The following is a 20,837-nucleotide window of genomic DNA, read 5'->3' on the forward strand; positions in this document are numbered from 1 at the left end:
CATCACAGTGACACTAGGAAACTGTCATAAGCAAAAAATGGAAAACAACCCAAATGTTTATTAACATTAGAAAGAATAAATGAAATCTGAAATTTCTCTCCTATGGAAGACTATACAACTATGAAAATGAATGAATTACAACTGTAGGGACCATCACCAATGCATTCCAAAAACAACCTTGCCAACCTAGTAGAATATTTACCATATGATTCTATTTGTACAGTGAGCGAAAACTATAGTGTGGTAAGACTCTATAAGTAAAGTGAAGACTATAAAACTATACATACATGCACACACACACATCTACACACACACATAGGTACCACAAATCCTTTATTCGTTCATCTATCAACAGATCAATACTATCTTGGCTATTGTGAACAATGCTGCAGTGAATCTGGGGGTCCAGCAACCTCTTTGAAATAGTGATTTTATTTCCAAATACAGAAAAACTATCATGTGGTTTAGCAATTCCACTTCTGGATATATATAGCAATTGCACTCGATGGACATGAATCTGAGCAAATTTCAGGAGGTAGTAGAGGACAAGGAAGGCTGGTGTGCTGTAGTTCATGGGGATGCAAAGAGTCAGACACAACTTAATGACTGAACCACAACAAGAAACTGAGGGAACTATACAGCTATTTCTGATTCCCCAGCCATGTACTCTAGAGCAACAGGCCTTGGAAAAATCATGGGAGAAAAAAGACAAAACTTATTTAACATACCCACTTATCACCTGTTCTATGGGATCTTTTGCCTTACTAGCACGTGCCACCCCCTGGGGCTTCATGTCTGCCTCTGCCCTGGCAGCTGGGATTCCTGTTGGAAGAGCACCATCCTTACCTCTCCTAAATGCCCAAGCATGCCTTCTTGTGCTTCTCAGTTTCCTGGCAGGAGGATGGACAAGTCTCAGGGCTCACTTTTCTAGGGTCTTGCTGTTGCTAATCTGAGAGATGCACTGAGGTGATCAGTCAGTGACACTCAGTGGATACCCCTCCCAAACACCAGCTGTATATATAATAAGAGACTTGAGCACTTGCACTCAGTGGGTAGGATATTTATGTAATAAATATCGTGATAGATTTCCTACCCTGATAGACTTCCAGGAGAGTTCTTTTGGAGCAACCTTTTGGCAACTCTGTAGTAACCTTGGCAGTCCATCCTTTTACATGACTATATAACTCTACTCATCATGGCATATCCCTTGTGAGAAAACAGGATGTATATTTGGTTGGTCCAAGGCTAAGGGAGAGAAAATGAAGACATGTTTTTGTTTTGGAAGTCAAAGAATGAGCATCATAGTGATTGGATGACCACTTCTTATTGTGTTGGTCTTTAAATTTTTTCCCACTGTCTAATGTGTTGTCTATAGGGTTAAATTCAAACATGTAGGTTTGGCTTTCAAGTTTCCCATAATCTGGTCCCATCCTACAAAAGCCCTTCTATCTGTACTTCATCCTTAAAACTTACCCTCTACTCTAGCCAAGCTGGTCATTTGTTGACTCCCTTCCCTATGGTGTGCCATATTTCTATCTCCAGGTCTTTGAATATGCTGTTTACCTTGAGTTTAAGGATATCTCTCTCCCCTTTGCTGATGAAATCCTACTCCTTAGGAAAGTGGTTCCCAAACTTTGCTGCCCACTGGCATCACCTGGGGATGTTTACAACGTACTAATGACTGGCTCTCCTTCCTAGACCTTGTGATTTGAGTTTGGGAACCACTGATATAAATGGTAAATGCTCTTAAAATTCAGTATCTTACTCTCTCACTCTTATCTTTTCCTTACAGATGGACACCAAAATGCCTGGCTTCACCCAGGAGGGGCCTGACACCTTGCTCTATGCACTCATATGTATGAAGAGCATGCTTCCATCTTATTTGTGACCATACTGTATCAGAATTATTTGTTTGCTTCTCTGTTTCCTTACTTGACTGGAGTTCATAGAGTGTGGGTACCATGTCTCATTCACCTCCATATCTCCAACCTCTAACATAGGACATGGCTGGAAGAAGATGCTCGATACAGGCTTGTTGAACTACACAGAACTCAGCTCACTGGTGCAATCTATAGAGGAAATATTTTATAGCAGTAAAAAAGTCACACCTTCAACTCAAAGTCTACAGCTCTCTATCTCTCTAGTGAAAAGAAAAAAAAAAGAAACATAAGAGGGGGAGTCATAAACTATGATCCGGTATGCTGACAAACTGGCTTTCCAGATGGTTCAATGGTAAATATGCCTGCCATTGCAGGAGACGTGAGTTTCATTCCTGGGTCAGGGAGATCCCCTGGAGGAGGAAATGGCAACCCACTCCAGGATTCTTGCCAGGAAAATTTCATGGACAGAGGAGCCTGGTGGGCTACAGTTTATTGGGTTGCAAAGAACTGAACACTACTGAGTGACTGATATAGCCTACCAACATGCTCACAAATTCAGCATTCTTACCTTGAGAACCCCCTGAACAGTATGAAAAGGCAAAAAAAAAAAAATGACAGTGAAAGATGAACTCCCTAGGTTGGTAGGTGCATAATATGCCTGTGGAGAAGGGTGGAGAAATAGCTCCCGAAGGAATGAAGAGGCCGGGCCAAAATGGAAACAATGCCCAGCTGTACATGTGTCTGGTGGTGAAAGTAAAGTCTGATGCTATAAAGAACAATATTGCATAGGAACCTGGAATGTTAGGTCCATGAATCAAGGTCAATTGGAAGTGTTCAAATAGGAGATGGCAAGAGTGAACATCAACATTTTAGGAATCAGTGAACTAAAATGGATTGGAATGGGTGAATTTAATTCAGATGACCCTTATATCTACCACTGTGGGAAAGAACCCCTTAGAAAAAATGGAGGAGCCCTCATAGTCAACAAAAGAGCCCAAAATGCAGTACTTGGATGTAATCTCAAAAATGAGATGACAGAATGATCCTTGTTCATTTCCAAGGGAAACCACTCAGTATCATAATAACCCAAGTGTATGCCCCAACCTCTATTGCTGAAGAAGCTGAAGTTGAACGGTTCTATGAAGACCTACCTTCTGGAATTAACACCAAAAAAAGATGTCCTTTTCATTATAGGGGACTGGAATGAAAAAGTAGGACATCAAGAGATACCTGGAGTAAATGGCAAGTTTGATTTTGGAGTACAAAATGAAGCAGGGCAAAGGCTAACAGAGTTTTGCCAAGAGAACACACCGATCATAGCAAACACCCTCTTCCAACAACACAAGAGAATACACATGGACATCACCAGATGGTCAATACTAAAATCAGATTGACTATATTCTTTGCAGCTGAAAATGGAGAAGCTCTGTAGAGTCAGCAAAAACAAGACCGGGAGCTGACTGTGGCTCAGATCATGAACTCCTTACTGCCAAACTCAGACTTAAATTGAAGAAGGTAGGGAAAACCACTAGGCCATTAAGGTATGACCTAAATTATATCCCTTATGATTATACAGTAGAAATGACAAATACATTCAAAGGATTAGATCTGATAGAGTGCCTGAAGAACTATGGACAGAGGTTCATAACACTATACAGGAGACAGTGATCAAAACCATCCCTAAGAAAAAGAAATCAAAAAGGAAAAATGGTTGTCTGAGAAGCCTTACAAATAGCTGAGAAAAGAAGAGAAGCTAAAGGCAAAGGAGAAAAGGAAAATCCATTTGAATGCAGAGTTCCAAAGAATAGCAAGGAGAGCCAAGAAAGCCTTCCTGAGTGAAAAATGTGAAGAAATAGAGGAAAACAATAGAATGGGAAACGCTAGAGATCTCTTAAATAAAATTGGAGCTACCAAGGGAACATTTCATGCAAAGATGGGCACAATAAAGGACAGAAATGGCATGGACCTAACACAAGTAGAAGATATTAAGAAGAGGTAGTAACAATACACAGAAGAACTATACAAAAAAGATCTTCATGACCCAGACAACCACGTTAGTGTGATCACTCCCCTAGAGCCAGACATCCTGGAGTGAGAAGTCACGTGGGCATTGGGAAGCATCACTGTGAACAAACCTAGTGGAGGTGCTGGAATTCCAGCTGAGCTCTTTCAAATCCTGAAAGATGATGCTGTGGAAGTGCTGCACTCAATATGAAAACTCAGCAGTGGCCACAGGACTGGAAAAGGTCAGTTCTCATTCCAGTCCCAAAGAAAGGCAATGCCAAAGAATACTCAAAGTACTGCACAATTGCACTCATCTCACACGCTAGTAAAGTAATGCTCAAAATTCTCCTAAGGAGGTTTCAACAGTACATGAACTGAGAACCTCCAGATGTTTAAGCTGGATTTAGAAAAGGCAGAAGAACCAGAGATCAAATTTCCAACATTCTCTGGATCATAGAAAAATCTAGAGAATTTCAGAAAAACATCTACTTCTGCTTCTCTGACTGTGCTAAAGCCTTTGACTGTGTGGATCACAACAAACTGTGGAGAATTATTAAAAAGATGGGAATACCAGATCACCTTACCTGCCTCCTGAGAAACCTGTATGCGGGTGAAGAAGCAACAGTTAGAACTCAACATGGAACACTAGACTGGTTCCAATTTGGGAAAGGAGTAGGTCAAGGCTGCATATTGTCACCCTGCTTATTTAACTTATATACAGAGTACATCATGCAAAATGCTGGGCTGGAGGAAGCACAAGCTGGAATCAAGATTACCAGGAGAAATATCAACAACCTCAGATATGTAGATGACACCACCCTTATGGAAGAAAGTGAAGAGGAACTAAAGAGAGTCTTGATGAAAGTGAAAGAGGAGAGTGAAAAAGCTTGTTTAAAACTCAACATTAAAAAAACAAAGATCATGGCATCCACTCCCATCACTTCATGGGAAATAGATGGGGAAACAATGGAAACAGTGAGACTATTTTCTTGGGCTCCAAAATCACTGCAGATGGTGACTGCAGCAATGAAATTAAAAGATGCTTACTCTTTGAAGGAAAAGCTATGACCAACCTAGACAGCATATTAAAAGCAGAGACATTACTTTACCAACAAAGGTCCATATAGTCAAAGCTATGGTTTTTCCAGTAGTCATGTATGGATGTGAGAGTTGGACCACAAAGAAGGCTGAGTGACGAAGAATTGATGCTTTTGAACTGTGGTGTTGGAGAAGACTCTTGAGAGCCCCTTGGACTGTAAGGAGGTCAAACCAGTCAATCCTATAGGAAGTCAGCCCTGAATATTCATTGGAAGGACTGATGCTGAAGCTGAAACTCCAATACTTTGGCCACCTGATGTGAAGAGCTGATTCATGAGAAAAGACCTGGATGCTTGGAAAGATTGAAGGCAGGAGGAGAAGGGGATGACAGAGGACGAGATGGTGGATGGCCTCACAGGCTTGATGGATGTGACTTTGAGCAAGCTCTGGCAGATGGTGAAGGACAGGGAAATATAGTGTGCTACAGTCCGTGGGGTTGCAAAGAGTTCGCCACGACTGAGTGACTGAACACCACCACCAATATAGAAGTCTCCACCAAAGCCTCATTCATGATTACCTCTGGTATTTAGAGAGAAGCACTCAAGGAACAAGTGTATAGATGATAAAACCAGAGAACTAGCCACAAGAGAGTGAAACAAGAAGGATTATAGGTAATGTTCTAAGCATAGGGCTTGGTAAAAAAGAGATACTCAATGGATGGGAATTAATATTACTATTTTCAGTCATTTTTAACCAGAAGGGGCCACATGGTTCTGTTTCCATGAGTCTACCTTCATGACACGTTGGATTTATATTTCAGGCTGCCAGATGCAAAGATTCCCCTCTGAAGTTTGTTGCTTGTCCATATAAATGGACAAACTCAGTGCAGCCACGATAGAAGCTTCCATGGCCAAGCTATTACTCTGTAATATCTCTGAAATGCCATTTGTAATATTTGGAAATGCAGAAATATTATCATCCTGGGAAGTATTAACAATTTAAATTATGTAAAATCTCTCCTCCCTATTCCTCACCAATAGTCATTACTCTCCATGCAGTTTCCAGTTCAGAACCAATCTGTTACTAGTCAACAGAACATTATCTATCAAAATTGCTATTGAGAACCTTTATACTTCCCCCTCATGTTTGTTTTGATGATCAGCAGCTCACTCTTTCTACAATTATGCCTACACATATCAGCATGCTATTCAAAATGTGACATTTGACTCAAATGGTCTTCCACTCAAAAAGCTGTGAAAATCTGATCAACTTTCTGAGATATTTTAATTTGTAATATGAAAGTCATTCCCTCTACATTAAATTTCTAAACTTTTTCAAATTTTCTCAGTGGGGAAAATTAGTAATAGTCTTGAAATAAGACAGATAGTTATCAAGGACTTTAATCGATTGGCAGCTACAGTACTGGGAGCCCGGGTCCCTACTGGTTTTAATTTTAGAGAAAGGAAAATTCTGGCTGCACTGTACTCCATAGGAAATTTATTTGAACCTCTAAACTTTGTGGCTAACCAGTGATATGTTCATAAATATGGTGGTGGCAAGCTAATTCAAGTTCAATACATTTCCTGAAAAAGTTAGTCAAAGTGAAGTGTACAAATAGAGACCAGTGGTAGTTCAGATCATGCAAAACTAGCATGAATCATTGAAATTAATTACATCTTTCCCAACAGCTCTTGAAATTTATTTTCCTATGGTCTTCTTAAATGACAGTGAAAATTTATTTGTTACTGTCAAGAAGATAACCTTGGTAGGGGGCAAGCAGTGGGTTAGACTGCTGCTGCTGCTGCTAAGTCACTTCAATCGTGTCCGACTCTGTGCGACCCCAGAGACGGCAGCCCACCAGGCTCCCCCGTCCCTGGGATTCTCCAGGCAAGAACACTGGAATGGGTTGCCATTTCCTTCTCCAATGCATGAAAGTGAAAAGTCAAAGTGACGTTGCTCAGTCGTGTCTGACTCTTCGCGACCCCATGGACTGCAGTCTACCAGGCTCCTCCGTCCATGGGATTTTCCAGGCAAGAGTACTGGAGTGGGGTGCCATTGCCTTGTCCTCTAATATTCACTGTCTTTTTCTTCCAGAGTTACGAGAACCTCCATTTATTTTAAATTTTTTGTTCTGGACCTATGTTCTCCTGCCTGGATTAATGCTTCTTCTCCTGTGTGACTAAGTGCCAGCCAAGGCAGTGCTACCCAAAGGACGGGTCAAGCGATGGGGAGTATTCTTAAAGGGATGGACCATATCCTTCCTCATCGCTCTTCCTTCCTGTGGGTTGGAAAGTGGACAGAAAGGATGGTTTTTTAATAGTCATCTTGAGCCAGAAAGTGGCCTTGGGAATGGAGACCATATGAAGCAGAGAATGAAACAGGAGGAGGCTGAGGGTGTGCTATCAGCCTGAACTACCTCCCTGTGCCCTGTCAGGTATACAGAAAGAAATTTCTGTTCTTATTCAAATAAATTACTGTAATTTCTTTCCCTCCCATATGAACCTAATCCTACTGGTGCTAACAATTAGGGAAATCCAGTCTTGGATTTAAAAATAACTGTGATCTAGCTAATTGAAAGTGTATAATCCACATATGGACAACCACCATTGACCATACTGTGCATGTGTGCTCAGTTGCACAGTTGTGTCCAGCTCTTTGGGACCCCATGGACTGCAGCCTGCCAGGCTCCTCTGTCTGTGGGCTCTTCCAGGCAAGCATACTGGAGTGGTTGCCATTTCCCACTCTAGTGGGTCTTCCCGACCCAGGAATTGAAATTGTGTCTGTGTCTCTTGCATTAGCAGGCAGATTCTTTACAGCTGTTCCATCTGAGAAGCCCGTAACCAAATCACATTAGGACTTTAATACAATAAAGTATTGAACAGATTTTGGAGTTCTTTCCATTCAGATGAGATAAATATCTAGGCTCATGTTCTTGTTCTCCAGGTAAATGAGGTACTTGATTCAAGAATCTGTGAGGCCCTCCCTGTCCCTTGAAGAACCACAGATACAGATATTTCAACATCAGGTCAGGTCTTCTCTCTTCTACTGGGCAAAAGAGATGCTGCATTTGTCGCCCTTCATCGCAGTTTGGTGTCAAGATTCCTCAACAATGATAACTATGAATCATTTGACTCTTTTATCCCTTCTATTTCTACCAGACTCCAGACCAGACACATTACTACCATGGATTAGGTACTTTATGGTTGGACAGTCAGAACTTACAAGAACAAGTTCTGTGTGCTGCAGAGGTAAAAATGGCCATTGTACCAGGAGATTCAAATCTTTTCTATTTGGCTCAGCATGGCCTTGTCTTACTTTTTCACTTTCAGGCAGGCCATTACACAAAGTAGGGTTATATACAGCAAAATAACTCATTTCCTCGCTACACTGCTTCTTGTGCTCTTCATTGTCTAAAGTCAGGTTAATTCCCGTCCTTTCTTCTTCACCCTATAATTTGCTCAAATCAGTGTATGCCTGAAATGTTAGCTCCCCAGAGTTCCTCTTAACTAGAGGTAGAATTTTTCTTGAGTCCCTGTTATAATGCAAATACATCATCTGAAAAAAAAATAGCTGTTTAATCTAACTTACTGACATGCGTAAGTTTACCAGATTAGACAGCTAGAGTTTATATGGACACAAGGAATAAGAAAGCAAGACACCTTGGGGAAATGGAAATAAAGTGATGTATGGTCTGTTAAGTAAGTCAAAGTGGGTACTTACTGAGCATCACAATCCTCCTGCTAGTATATTAGCTGCTGTAAGACTATTTGGGGAGTGATGAAGAAGGACAACAGGAGAGCTCTTGGAGGCAATTACTGAGTTGGGCAGGACAGCACCAAGGCAACTTTACAGAGCTAAACAAAGAAAACTTGATCCTCAAGATACCCAGAACTAGACCATGTCCCTTGTCACACTCTCCTCTGGTAGTGGGAGACAGAAGGGGTCCTATAGAAGAGACTAGGAGTATACATAGCCAATAAAGGAGAGTAAACAAATTGTGTTCCACAATGAGGCACTGGAACATTTGCCCACTGTGCTACTGGACAAATTGTTCTCTGTAACTCTGTAACAGGGAAGAACAAATCTGACTCCATATTAGGTCTGTTCATTTTCTCAAGCTTAGTCATGCTGGCTCTGCACCTTCTATAAAAGCACAGTTACCTATACCTTGAAATATATAGAATAGCTTATTCTCATGACTCTGACCTTTCAGGGTCCATTCATACAGAGATAAAAAGTTGCAGAACAGAGAATAATATTTGTCTTGTTGGAGGTTTAACAGGAATATTGTGATCTGACCTATGTGGACAGCTGCAAGAACAAAGTCGGTCTCGGTCTTCTTGATTCCGAGACTAAGGAGTCTGCAACAACTAACCACAGCCCTCCCTCTCTTGGCCTTTAAAAGTGCTTTGCTGAAACCCATCCAGGAGTTTGGGGTCTTATTAGGCACAAGAAACCCATCTCCTTGCAGGGCCCTGCAATAAACCTTTCTCTGCTCCAAACTCGGATGTTTTGCCTTGTCGGCCTCACTGTGTGTTGAGCATGCAAACTTCCACTCCGTAACAACTCTTTTAGATTTGAGGAAATACCACACATCTTTCACTTCACAAGAGTTTACCATGCAGCCTTGTTTTCTTGGTTATCATTAATTCTGCTTCGCTTCTTCCTCAAATTCCTCAAAAGACATCTTTTCCTCTTTAAAGGAATTTCCAAATCCCCTGTCTCCTCTTAGATTATTTTTGATGCTATCATTAGCTGATGTTTTTAATATGAGGTAATGTTATTTGAATTCCTACTGATCATTTAATCTTATTAGATAATTAGCGTAATACACTGGGTGAATCTATTACAATTAAACAGCAAGAAAGAACAATTGGTGTTTGTGATCATTCATGTTAATACTTCTATTAGGCTAGTATGGTCATTTGCTTGTTGCTTATTAACATGAAAGTCTGATATTTATTAGGGCAATTTTAAAGAAAAAAATCTAGTTGTATTACTTCATTCATGAATCTTGAATTTCAATATAGAACAAGTTAACAATATCTTGTTTTGTAATCAACTCATACCATTTTGATTAAACTGACATGATTATCCTTAACCACAGAAATATAAACATTCAGTTTCACAGATTTTCTGATTGTTGTTCTTTGTCAAAGATATTAGCAGCTGTTTGGTTTTAAGACCATATTTAGATTTGCTCAGTTGCTGAGAAAATTGGAAATATACGATGGTTGTAAGTATTGGGAAGATATGTGATAACATTTAGCTTAGACAAAATGAAGAACTTTGGGATTTTCGGGTGCTAAAATATTTTTTCAGTCATTTTTGTGCACTAAAGATAAATAACCACTTGATTTGTAGAATGTCACTCAGTCTTGAAATGGATGAACTTTTTAAAAGGCCTGTGGTAATATTATTGATTGTCTTATTGATTGTCTAACTCAGAGAACATTTTCACCTCTCTTCTCTCTGCTATCCCATGCAACAGGGGCTGGGAAGCAACATACTGACTTTCCCAGCTTCCTGTGCACCTAAGATTGGCTTTATGATCTGGTTCTCATTGATGACATGTAATATTAAGTCTATAGCGGGGAGGACTCTGAAAAATTTTTTAAATTCCTTACACTTTGTGTCCTGAATATAGCTGGGATGCCTAGAGTGGTAGGAATCAATTTTCAACCAGAAGTGACAAGGATGAGGACAAAAAAATCCAAATAAACAGGGCTTTAGATAGCATTGCTGAGCTGCTGCTCCTCTTTTATGTTTGCCTTCCTTCAGACTTTTAATTACATAAGATGATTCAGTGACTTTATTACTTAAGTCATGGCTAGTCAGTTTTGTTGTTACTTGCTGCCAATAGCAGCTTGTTCAGATAGGTCGCCACTAGTTTGAGGAGACGAGTCTACAATTATGTGAAGACCAAGTCATTCCTCAGAAACAGAGTTCAAATTTGCTTCCAGGAAAGTATCCTAAACCATCACTTTTCAGAAGAATTTTGTGTGATGATGGACATGTTCATACAGGCCATACAGAATATGTGGCCACTGAACACTTGAAAAGTGGCTAATGCAACTGAAAAATTCAGTTGAGGGGCTGAATTTTTAATTTTATGTAGTTTTAATGAATTTGAGTCTCAACTACATTTGACTACTGGCTATCATGTCAAACAGTATAGATCTAGAGGATTGCTAGTCTATAGAAAGTACCCAGATAACTACAGCTCTCTCGAACAAAATGCAGCCTCTAACTTTATATATGTTACTGTAAAAGCCCAAGAACACTTCATTATAGAAAAATGATGACTCAGTGGGGCTTTACACGGTGCCATTTTTGAAGGTTGTTGAATAATACTTAACTTGCATATTAGCTAACTATGTAGAACTAATACTAATTTAAGCATTTTACATTGACAACCGTACTAAAGGATGTCTTTCTGGAATAAAAATATTCAGATTCTACTCATTTTGTTGTTTGTTAAGACTTTTATATTCCCAATTACACCAGAAAAGAGTAACAATGGTGTGCCAATCTTATTAAACTTTGGGGGTACAATAAATCTCTGAGATAAACTGTAAATTGTAGCTGGAAGAAGACAGCTGGGTAAGCTAGAAAAACAGCTGCAAAACATACCAACATGGAGCAAGGAGTGATGAGACACTGAGAGTTGGCAGCTAAAGGTACTCCAGGGAAAGAACTGGAAGAGGCACAGTGAATACTGATGATAACAGAAACCGACATCTGTGGGGCTGTCCTACCCCCGAGTACAGTAACCGGTACTGTCCATACACCCAAATGTGATTTGAAAAAATGACTCTTTATGCTTTGAAGTTTTGTGTAAAACTAAATTAGCATGCTTACATTCACAGCTATTTCTAGAGCCCAAAGAACAATTAATTTTGCAAATGTCCAAGGTGGCCTAGAGCTGTTATCACATCTTCTATTTCCTGACAAGGATCACGGTCATAGACAGCTACTCTATTACCAGTTACCTCCTGGCTGATGGAAACAGGCTGAGAAAATCCCTCTGTGTTAGAAACCTGAGTCCCTTCAATGTAGGCTCATACAAAATTCTAGGACAGAGCTGACAAGCCAAATATATCTCTGAGACAGGACTACCTATAATCAGGGTTCTAACAGAAATGTAAAGAAAATGAGTAAGTTGGAGATTTTGGCAAGCTGTAAATACTTAATCTGGGGCTTCCCATGTGGTTCAGTGGTAAAGAATCCACCTGCCAACACAGGAGACACAAGTTTGATCCTTGGGTCAGGAAGATGCCCTGGAGAAAGAAATGGCAACCCATTCTAGTATTCTAGCCTGGAAAATCCCATGGACAGAGGAGCCTGGTGGGCTACAGTCCAAGGGGTCGCAAAGAGTCAGACATGACTGAGTGGCTAAACAACAACAGTATCTATTTAGTTCTCTGGGTAAAACATATTCAATTAAAAAAAGTGTTCAGTGTAAGAAAGTTACTTCTCCACATTTCAAGCCAACAGTAGTGCTTCCTGAGACAGTTATAGAAACTGGATCAATTCAAAGTTGATTTTCTCCTCAGAAATTATTTACATCAGTATCATTTTCACTGTATATTGACAAGGTCTCACCTTAGTTTGCATTTGTAAACACCTATGTTTTCTTCATAGGCTGTGCTGTGAACCATTTATTTTATGGTAGTTTCCAATATTTAAGATAAACATAACCAAGTATCAGAAGTTAAAATCCTATCCTGGTAGAAGTGGGCATGAGACATGTTTTTTAAGAATATGCCCTCTCTGAAATAAGGTTGCATGTAGAAAATGTCAGTTAAAGACGCCTGGAGCCATGAATTTTTACCTATGGTATGGCTCTGAAATGCAGAGTCTGCAACTGTATCTTCTTCATCCTCTTGCAGGTGTTCATTTGCCTTTCTTATCTGCAGAAACAAGGAAATACTGTGAGTTCTTATGTGTTATATTAAATTGATTTTGTAATCCTCAGAATATTGGTGCATTATATAACAAACATGGGTATGTATGTGTCTGAGTGTATGTTCATATATACACATATATTTTCTTTACTTCATTTTACCCTACTCTACTGCTTGGCTTTATTACAAGTTTTAATTATAAGAGCATATTTTCAGAAATATAACCCCAGCTCTTATAGGGTATCTGATTCTGCAAAGATTTTCGAGATAACAGCTTTAGGTACTTTTTTTTTTTTTTTAAATAGTTAATAAAGTCAGTAACAGAGCTGTTAGGAAAAATTAAGTCAAGGAAACATAATTCTTCCAGGGACAGTGACTACCCCACAAGTTATTTTAATGAGAATAAAGAAATACACTTAGATCTTTTGACCTTTTCCTAGAATATAACTCTAAGAAAATGTTATTTTGTTGTTGCTCTTTCCAGAATGAAATGTGAGGTGACTATGATGCGTGCTCAGTGAACTAGGATAGTGATACATTTATTTAGATTTTTTTCACATCAAAAATTCAGAGGAGTACCAGATGGAACTTGAGCAAGAATCTAATAAAATCACAGTATTTCACAAATGAGAGTTTTGAAATCCAGCAACTTTCTTTAAAGATACCAAAAATGCCAACACTGGAACTAAAACTCATGCCCTGTACTTCCCAGTCTAGTAGCAGTAGTAATAAAAACAGCCGATGCTTAACTACTGTGCATCAGGAGCTGTTAAAGTTCCTCACACCTATTCTGTCGTAGCCCTCACAATGCTCAGAGGTTAAGTGCTCCTGTCAGCTCCATTTTGGAGATAAGGGCCCTAAAGAAACGGAAAAGATAAGCAGTTGTCCAGGTGGTGAAACCCGGATTCAAACACAGCAAATCTGGTTTCAGATTTGTGTTCATTTGGTGAAATTTTGTCATTCTCCAATTTCCACTGAACAATGCCAGTGTAAACTTGGCCAAAAGGTCAAGATAGCTATGGTCCTTGGCAGAATGATCCTGAATATCTATCTCCTTGAAAGTGCATTCCAGCCACCCAGTGATAGTAATGTGAACTGTGCAATGAATGCAGTGGGGGTTCACTAGAGGTTGTCAGTGAATTTCTTCAGGGGTTCAAGTTGAAGGCTGAGAAGCCATTATTTTATACTTACAATATAGAAAGTCATATACTTGTAAACTGACCTTGAGCTAGACTTAGATTTCTACTTTTTATCTCTTACTTTTCATAATTAATGGAATAAGACCAATTATTTACATTTCATGACTATGGTTCCAATAACAGAAGTAGCTGGTGCATGATCCATACATACTAATAGCTAGAAGATGGCACACTCAAGGGGGTTTGTCAATGGCTATCTGAACCCTCACAAGAAGAGTGTGCTAAGGGTTGAGTATCCAGAGGTCATGCCTCATCTCTTTCTCTCCCCATAATCTGTCTGCTGTTGGCACTGTTTTGTTAGCACATCTGGAGGAAGGGAGTTAGGGAGTAAGGGAACGATCAACCAGCTCTGTTTCTAGTATTTATGGAAGGCAGAGAGGAACATCTCTGTGAGCATCAACAAGACTATGTTACTTATTTGCCTTCCAAAGTTCACCTAGCTCAGTGACCTCTTGTAACAAAGCTGCCAAGAAACCCAAAAGGAGGGAGATCCAAACACCTTCATTTCCATTAAGAATTCAACAGGAAATTTCTATCCTCATTTATAGAAATATCAAGGAAGTCTATTTATATTTTCAAACCATTCCAACACTTATGACAGGATGTTCCATATTTTCCCACACCTGTTATGTAAAATAGTATTTCCTTTGGGTTTTTCTAAACCAACCAATTTTAAACTTGAATGGGGTGCTGCAAGGTGGATGAGTCAACATCTCTGTCAGTCTGTGAAATACTGAACAAAAGAATCCAATAATTAGAACAAGGTTATCCTCTTGGGAGATAAAGCAAAAGAGGCTTAGAGAAGGTTGGTGATCTCTTTAAGGTTATAAAAGAATTTCAGTTTTAAGAATGGGCACTCTTGACCCCTATTCATCACTGTAATTTAATTTTTTTCAGAGAGTACCATATGGTCACACTCATTCTTTCCAGAACTTCCCAAGAACTACTGTATCTTTCTTAGTGTCTAGCAATTAGGTAGGCAGTATTTCAAATACACAAAAACCATATTTTCATTTAAGAGTAGCAAAAAATTTTCTGTGTATGTGTAAGTGCCCCATTTCTCTTCCTAGTGTCTTCTGTGGAACTTCACCACCACTTCTGTTCAAGTATCATATTTAGGAAGGAAAATAAAGCCATCTTGAGTTCCTACCTGTTAGCTCCTTGTCAGAACTTTTCTATGGAATTAACTGCTTAACAGCAAATGCTAAATGTGGCCTCTGGGGTATTTACCAGAGGAACTGGGCTTGTAGTCAGGCCTCTAGTTCCTTCAGTTCCTCTGGGCTAATGATCCATGAGGAGCAGATGACCTATGAGGGGAAATTTTGAATTGGAAGGGGATGGATGAAGAATCAACAAAGGAATGGAAAATAGGATAGTGTCTTAGAATGGCACACTTGTCAGCTCTAATTATCCATACAAATAGATTTCAATACAAAGTGGTGAGTAATTAAAAAAAATCCATTTGCCTATGGAAATGAGGGGCATAATTTATTTTGGCAGCAGATTCCCCTTGCTAATTATATTTTTCATAGGCTGAAATTAAAATTAATTTTCACTCTTGATCACACAGGGGCTGGATGCTGGCAAAAGGTTGTGGAACTTCCAGGGGGCAAAGCGCTGCCAGCTTAAGAGGAAGAATTTGTCAAAGTGAATTCTTCACATGGCAAAGCACTTCACAGATGGGAATGGTCACAAAACCAAAAAGTCGGATTCAGCAAACAATGGTGTTTAGAGATTTATAATTTCTTCAGCCACTGCTCTACCAGAAACAGATACAAATCAAAGTCAGTAATGTCCCACTTGGTAAGAAGTATTAATGGCAAGTGATTCATAGACAAGTGTGGACTTTTTTCTTTTGGCCACACTATGGGGCATGCTGGATCTTAGTCTCCCAACCAGGGAGAGAATCCATACCCCCTGCACTGGAAGCACCAAGTCTTAACCACTGGACCAGCAGGGAAGTTCCAAATGTGGGCTAATTTGGTTTCAGTTTGCTGTCAATATTTTGGGCATTTTTTAATGGTGCATGTACCTTCAACTCTTGCCCATCTTTTGAGCTCTGCAGTTGTAGTCAAGAGCTTACTAAATACCAGTTTCTAAAAAAAATACCAGTATCTAACAAGTAACTATTAAATGTCACTGTGCCCATTATATTCTATTAACCTCTCCCATTAGAAAAGGCTGGGAGGAATGAGTTACAAAGGACACAGAAGGAAACAGGGAGAAAATAATTCACTGCTGACAAATATCTACATAATTGCAGAATAAAACCCAGTATTTGGGGGACATCCTTCATTTAGAATTCTGTGTATATTTCTTCTTTGAATCATCCTAACATGAATTGCTTTCCCAGAAAACAACATTTTGATGTTAAAGCTCATTGAAAAGGAAAAGAACATAATGAACCTCTGTGAGATGAGAGAAGTGATCTTTGGAGGGAAAACTCCTGGAAGGCATTACCTTTAGAAAAGTCAGTCATTTAGAAAGCTTTGCAGGAGGTGGGTAAAATAGGCATGCTTCTTGTATTTAGAACAGAAGTGTTCAATTAAAGATGTTGAAATTCTAAAATTTTGCAGAACTTAATAAGATGATAACAATTTTTATAATTATTGTACTATTTTATACTACTTCATCACCACAACTTTAATGGGATTGAATTTGATACTTTATTATTGGCATATGTGATTTTTTTCACATATGTGATACTAGGTGAAGAGAATACTCATAATTTAAATTAAAATACCCATATTAAAATGGCCTTCTCTTTCCAGGTATATGATCTTGTTAATTTTGTTAGTGATTTTTATTTTGTCCAGTGACAGTTAAACAGGATCTGTTCCTTTGAGACTTCTCATTTCAGAAAATTATCTAAATTCATAGACAGGAAGGCTCTACAACCTAGAGAAAGGAGAATGTATTTCTTTCTGACTTATTTACTTAATACTGCTGCAATCTTTTCCGAGGATGCCTTTTTCCCCCTCTTATAATGATTTTGCATAATTTAAGTAAAAGTACAAAGTAATATGGCCCTTGTCAAAATTACACAAAAATTAGAGCTAAGTGGGCTGTAAATCATGGCATAAATGGGGACATAAGCCTCTAATTAAGGCTCTGAAAACAGAAAAAGATTTAATTCGCTAAAGTGTTAATGGGATTTTTACACGTATTTTAGAAAGCATCTAGCAATCTTGAAAATGGATATGCAGTCACCAATGAATTAAACAGAGGTATGCTACATACAGGGGCTTGTTATATTACAGAAATAATTTTTCTATTATATTACCATAGATTAAAATAAAGGCGTCCCAGGTGGAGCAGTGGTAAAGAACCTGCCTGCCAATGCGGATTGGCAGCACAAGAGATGCAGGTTTGATCCCTGGGTCAAGAAGATCCCCTGGAGAAGGAAATGGCAACCCACTCCAGTATTCTTGCCTAGAAAATACCATGGCTAGAGCAGCCTGCTGGGCTGCTGTCCATGGGGTTGCAAAGAGTCAGTTACAACTGAGCGACTGAACATACGGACACAGATTAAAATAATGAAAAAGCCTCAGGACTCTCGTGATTAAATATAGTCTTAGTTTGTAAAGGGCAAGGATGATGGTATATTATGGCATAAAAATTATTTTTTTGGCTGCATCTCACATTATTCAGAATCTTAGTTCCTGACCAGGGATCGAACCCATATCCTCAGCAGTGGAAGCACAGAGTCTTAACCACTGGAACTCCAGGGAAGTTCTTGGTATGATTTTTGAAGAGTGATTTTATTCAGCGAAAAAGTATGCTATTATTTTCACCCAAAATAACTACTGTGAGAATAATTTTTTGCAACACACTTGCAACATAAGAAGCAGATAGCACATTTACCTTGAGCCCTAGCAAAGGAAAATTCCCTTAAACTCTTGATTTTAAAAGGTTAATGAGCATTCACATCAGTGTGCTCTGGTATTAGAATGTATCTTATTTTGCATCTAATTTCCTTTCCATATAGACTGATAACATATAATAAATAGGTTTTCACTGCTTTTCTTTTAATAGTCCCAAAGGGGATTATGGCCACTGTCCTTTCTAGAATTAGTAATTTTAGTCCAATCCATGTTGATGATCATAGAGATGAAAAAAATTGCATTTTACATCTGAAAAAATGACTAGCGTGTCAACTATCTAGGTTAATAATATTTCTCTATATTGAAAGCTTCCCAGCATGTCTTAATTTCTTCTTGCAGCTAACTAGAAAATTAGCCTATGAGACCCAGGTTCAATCCCTGGGTCAAGAAAATCCCCTGAAGAAGGGAATGGCTACCCACTGCAGTATTCTTGTCTGGAAAATTCCATGGACAGAGGAACCTGGAGGACTACAGTGCATGGGGTTGTAAAGAATCAGACATGACTGAGTGACTAACAGCTGATGGATTATGTATACTTGGAGTGGTTAGGGAATCCTTATTCTCAGAAAACAATAAGAGTGTTTCTTGCAGATATTCTGGGAAGATGAAATGAAACTTGTTACTACATTGTAAAAGACTGAAAATGAGAGAAGAAAAGCAAGGCAAATTACTTTCCCATTAGGAAGTAATAGGAAAGTAAAAATGAAATTGTAAAAGCCAAACAGTTGTGTTTTTTTTTTTTTTCCCTTTTTGGTATTTTTGTACAGTGAAGATATACCCCAAGCTGTCAGAACCATCTTAAATGGGGCATAGTTAAATTGAGTGCCTCTGATAAGGGGCTTTGCCAGGCTATCAAAGTTTTAGATCAGCTGGATTGAATTTCCAGCATATTGCACATTTCCACACATTTATTCTCTTTCTTTCGGTGACACTACAAGGGCAGCCTTAGATACACTTCTAATTTGAGATTTTATAATGCAAGGGACATCTACGTTTTCAAGAAAGGGTGATATCACGGAAGCCAAGAGCAAGAGTAAGGGGAAAGAAAAAAAACTTATGCAAAAAACATAGTCTGCATACCATTTCAGAGTCTGGAAAAAAAAAAAAAACAACCTTGTAGCTTTTTAGAGTAAAGAGCTGTTTGGGGAAAAAAAAAGGCATTTAAGTGTACATTTGTTTCAAATTAAAGTGAAACTTTAAGGAGCCCTAGAGATTAATTATTATTAACTAATAATTAATAATAATGCCAATCATCATTACTACTAAAATCTCCTCTATTCTTGAACCACTCCAGAAAAACATGACTAATTCCTTCATTTTTCAGGTTTTCCTGAAAAAGGAAAGAAAAAAGGTAGTACATAGTATATTTTATAATCTTTTATTATGAGTACACAAATATATGGATATGGTAATTCTGCAAAGAGATTTTTTTTTGGTTCGAGTGCTTTAAAGTTTACATAGAGAAACAATGAATATCACAAGATCAATGATGCAAGAACAGAAAGAATGTAAGGAGAGGAAGTTCAATTTAAGATAATTTTAAAACAAAAATATTTGAAACTAGCATATCCCGGGGAAATGCCTTTTATTCATTTTTTAAAAGGAAATTACCCTCTGAGTTCTGAACCTCATAATTAAAAAACAAAATGATAGGGAGTCAAGTTCCAAAAACGATACCTTGAATCTTAACTCCTTCTATCTTAGGTAGGATTGATCAGTATATACAACTTAAGGAAAAAAGGGGAAATGCTTAAATCAAATCATCAAAATAGCCAATATTCTCTTAAATTGTTATGCACTTTTATTTTTTCTAATCATTTTCATTCTCTTCTGCATTGCTGGAAATGATGGAAATAATCATCATAACGAATTCCCAGCACAAGGGTACAACGTGAAGGTGAACACCCACAGCATCACTGCCTGCACTGTGATCACACTAAGGTTCTGAAAAGAGAGCTACAAAAGCAGCAGCATGGGTGGAGGGAGCTGGGACCCTTCCAATCTATCTGCCATCATTCTGTTACAGTGTCTCCATGACTTCTCTCTCTCTTCTCTTTGGCTTTAACTTTCTCTTTCCTGGTCATCTCTTGCCTGTATTTTCATCAGTAAAAAGTAGACAGAACCTAACTAGCCCATATAGGGACCTAACACTTTATAACCAGGATGGTGAAGTACTTACCAGGGAGCCTTTCAGTTTTTCCATATCTGCTTTGGTTTTGATGTTTTTCTTGTAGTTTCCTTGAGCGCTGAGAGAGCTGCTGGTGAGAGAGGAGCCCTGGGAGCTGCCCTTTAACACACTCCTACAGGAGAGATTATTTGATCCACTTTGCGTCTGTTGAGCTGCTTTCTTATCAACTCTGCAGGTAGAAAGTGATTCCTCTGATCAATTACATTGCTTTTCTTCAATCACTCTATTTATCCCAATCCTTTAATGTTTAAAGTAACCTCCATATATCTCCTTGTCTTTAAACCTTTGAGTGGTAAGTGTGTCTCACTAGCCTTGGTCAAATCTGCATCTGCTATTCCAGCAGTGTGTATATTTAGATTTGATATACAATAATTTGTTTTTATTTTTATGACTGCTTGTGAGATGAGGTGGAGTATAAAATAAAAACCTGTGAGGAGTGATTGCTAAATATATTTCTTCTTTTCTCCATTTTAACTTATTTTATATTGGTGTATAGCCGATTAACAATGTTATCATAGTTGCAGGTACACAGCAGAGCAACTCAGATATACATATACATGTGGTGCCCTGGATGAGAGTGGAGACTAGGGGAGAATGGCTAAATATATTCTGGCTTAAGATCAGCAGAATATGTAATTATCTCTGGAAAGTTTTAAGTGTAAGTTTGTTTGGTACAATAAGTGAGATCAGCATCCTTTAAAATGTATGTGTAATTTTCTTCCATTTCATGCCATGTG

General features: G+C 38.6%; 1 protein-coding gene across 4 annotated transcripts in view; it reads right to left on the reverse strand.

The window, feature by feature from the left end:
- NCKAP5 (NCK associated protein 5) overlaps positions 1-20,837 on the reverse strand; it is a 1,043,181-nt gene that overhangs the window by 110,806 nt on the left and 911,538 nt on the right. For all 4 annotated transcript variants that reach the window (XM_040228410.1, XM_040228409.1, XM_040228412.1 and 1 more), the window contains 2 exons: positions 20,092-20,269; positions 12,757-12,835 (listed from right to left, as the gene is read on the reverse strand). In XM_040228410.1, the coding sequence (XP_040084344.1) occupies positions 12,757-12,835; positions 20,092-20,269 (257 nt within the window). The remainder of the gene's footprint in view (positions 1-12,756; positions 12,836-20,091; positions 20,270-20,837) is intronic.

Source organism: Oryx dammah, unplaced genomic scaffold, assembly GCF_014754425.2.
Source record: "Oryx dammah isolate SB20612 unplaced genomic scaffold, SCBI_Odam_1.1 HiC_scaffold_27, whole genome shotgun sequence".
Classification (NCBI taxonomy): domain Eukaryota; kingdom Metazoa; phylum Chordata; class Mammalia; order Artiodactyla; family Bovidae; genus Oryx; species Oryx dammah.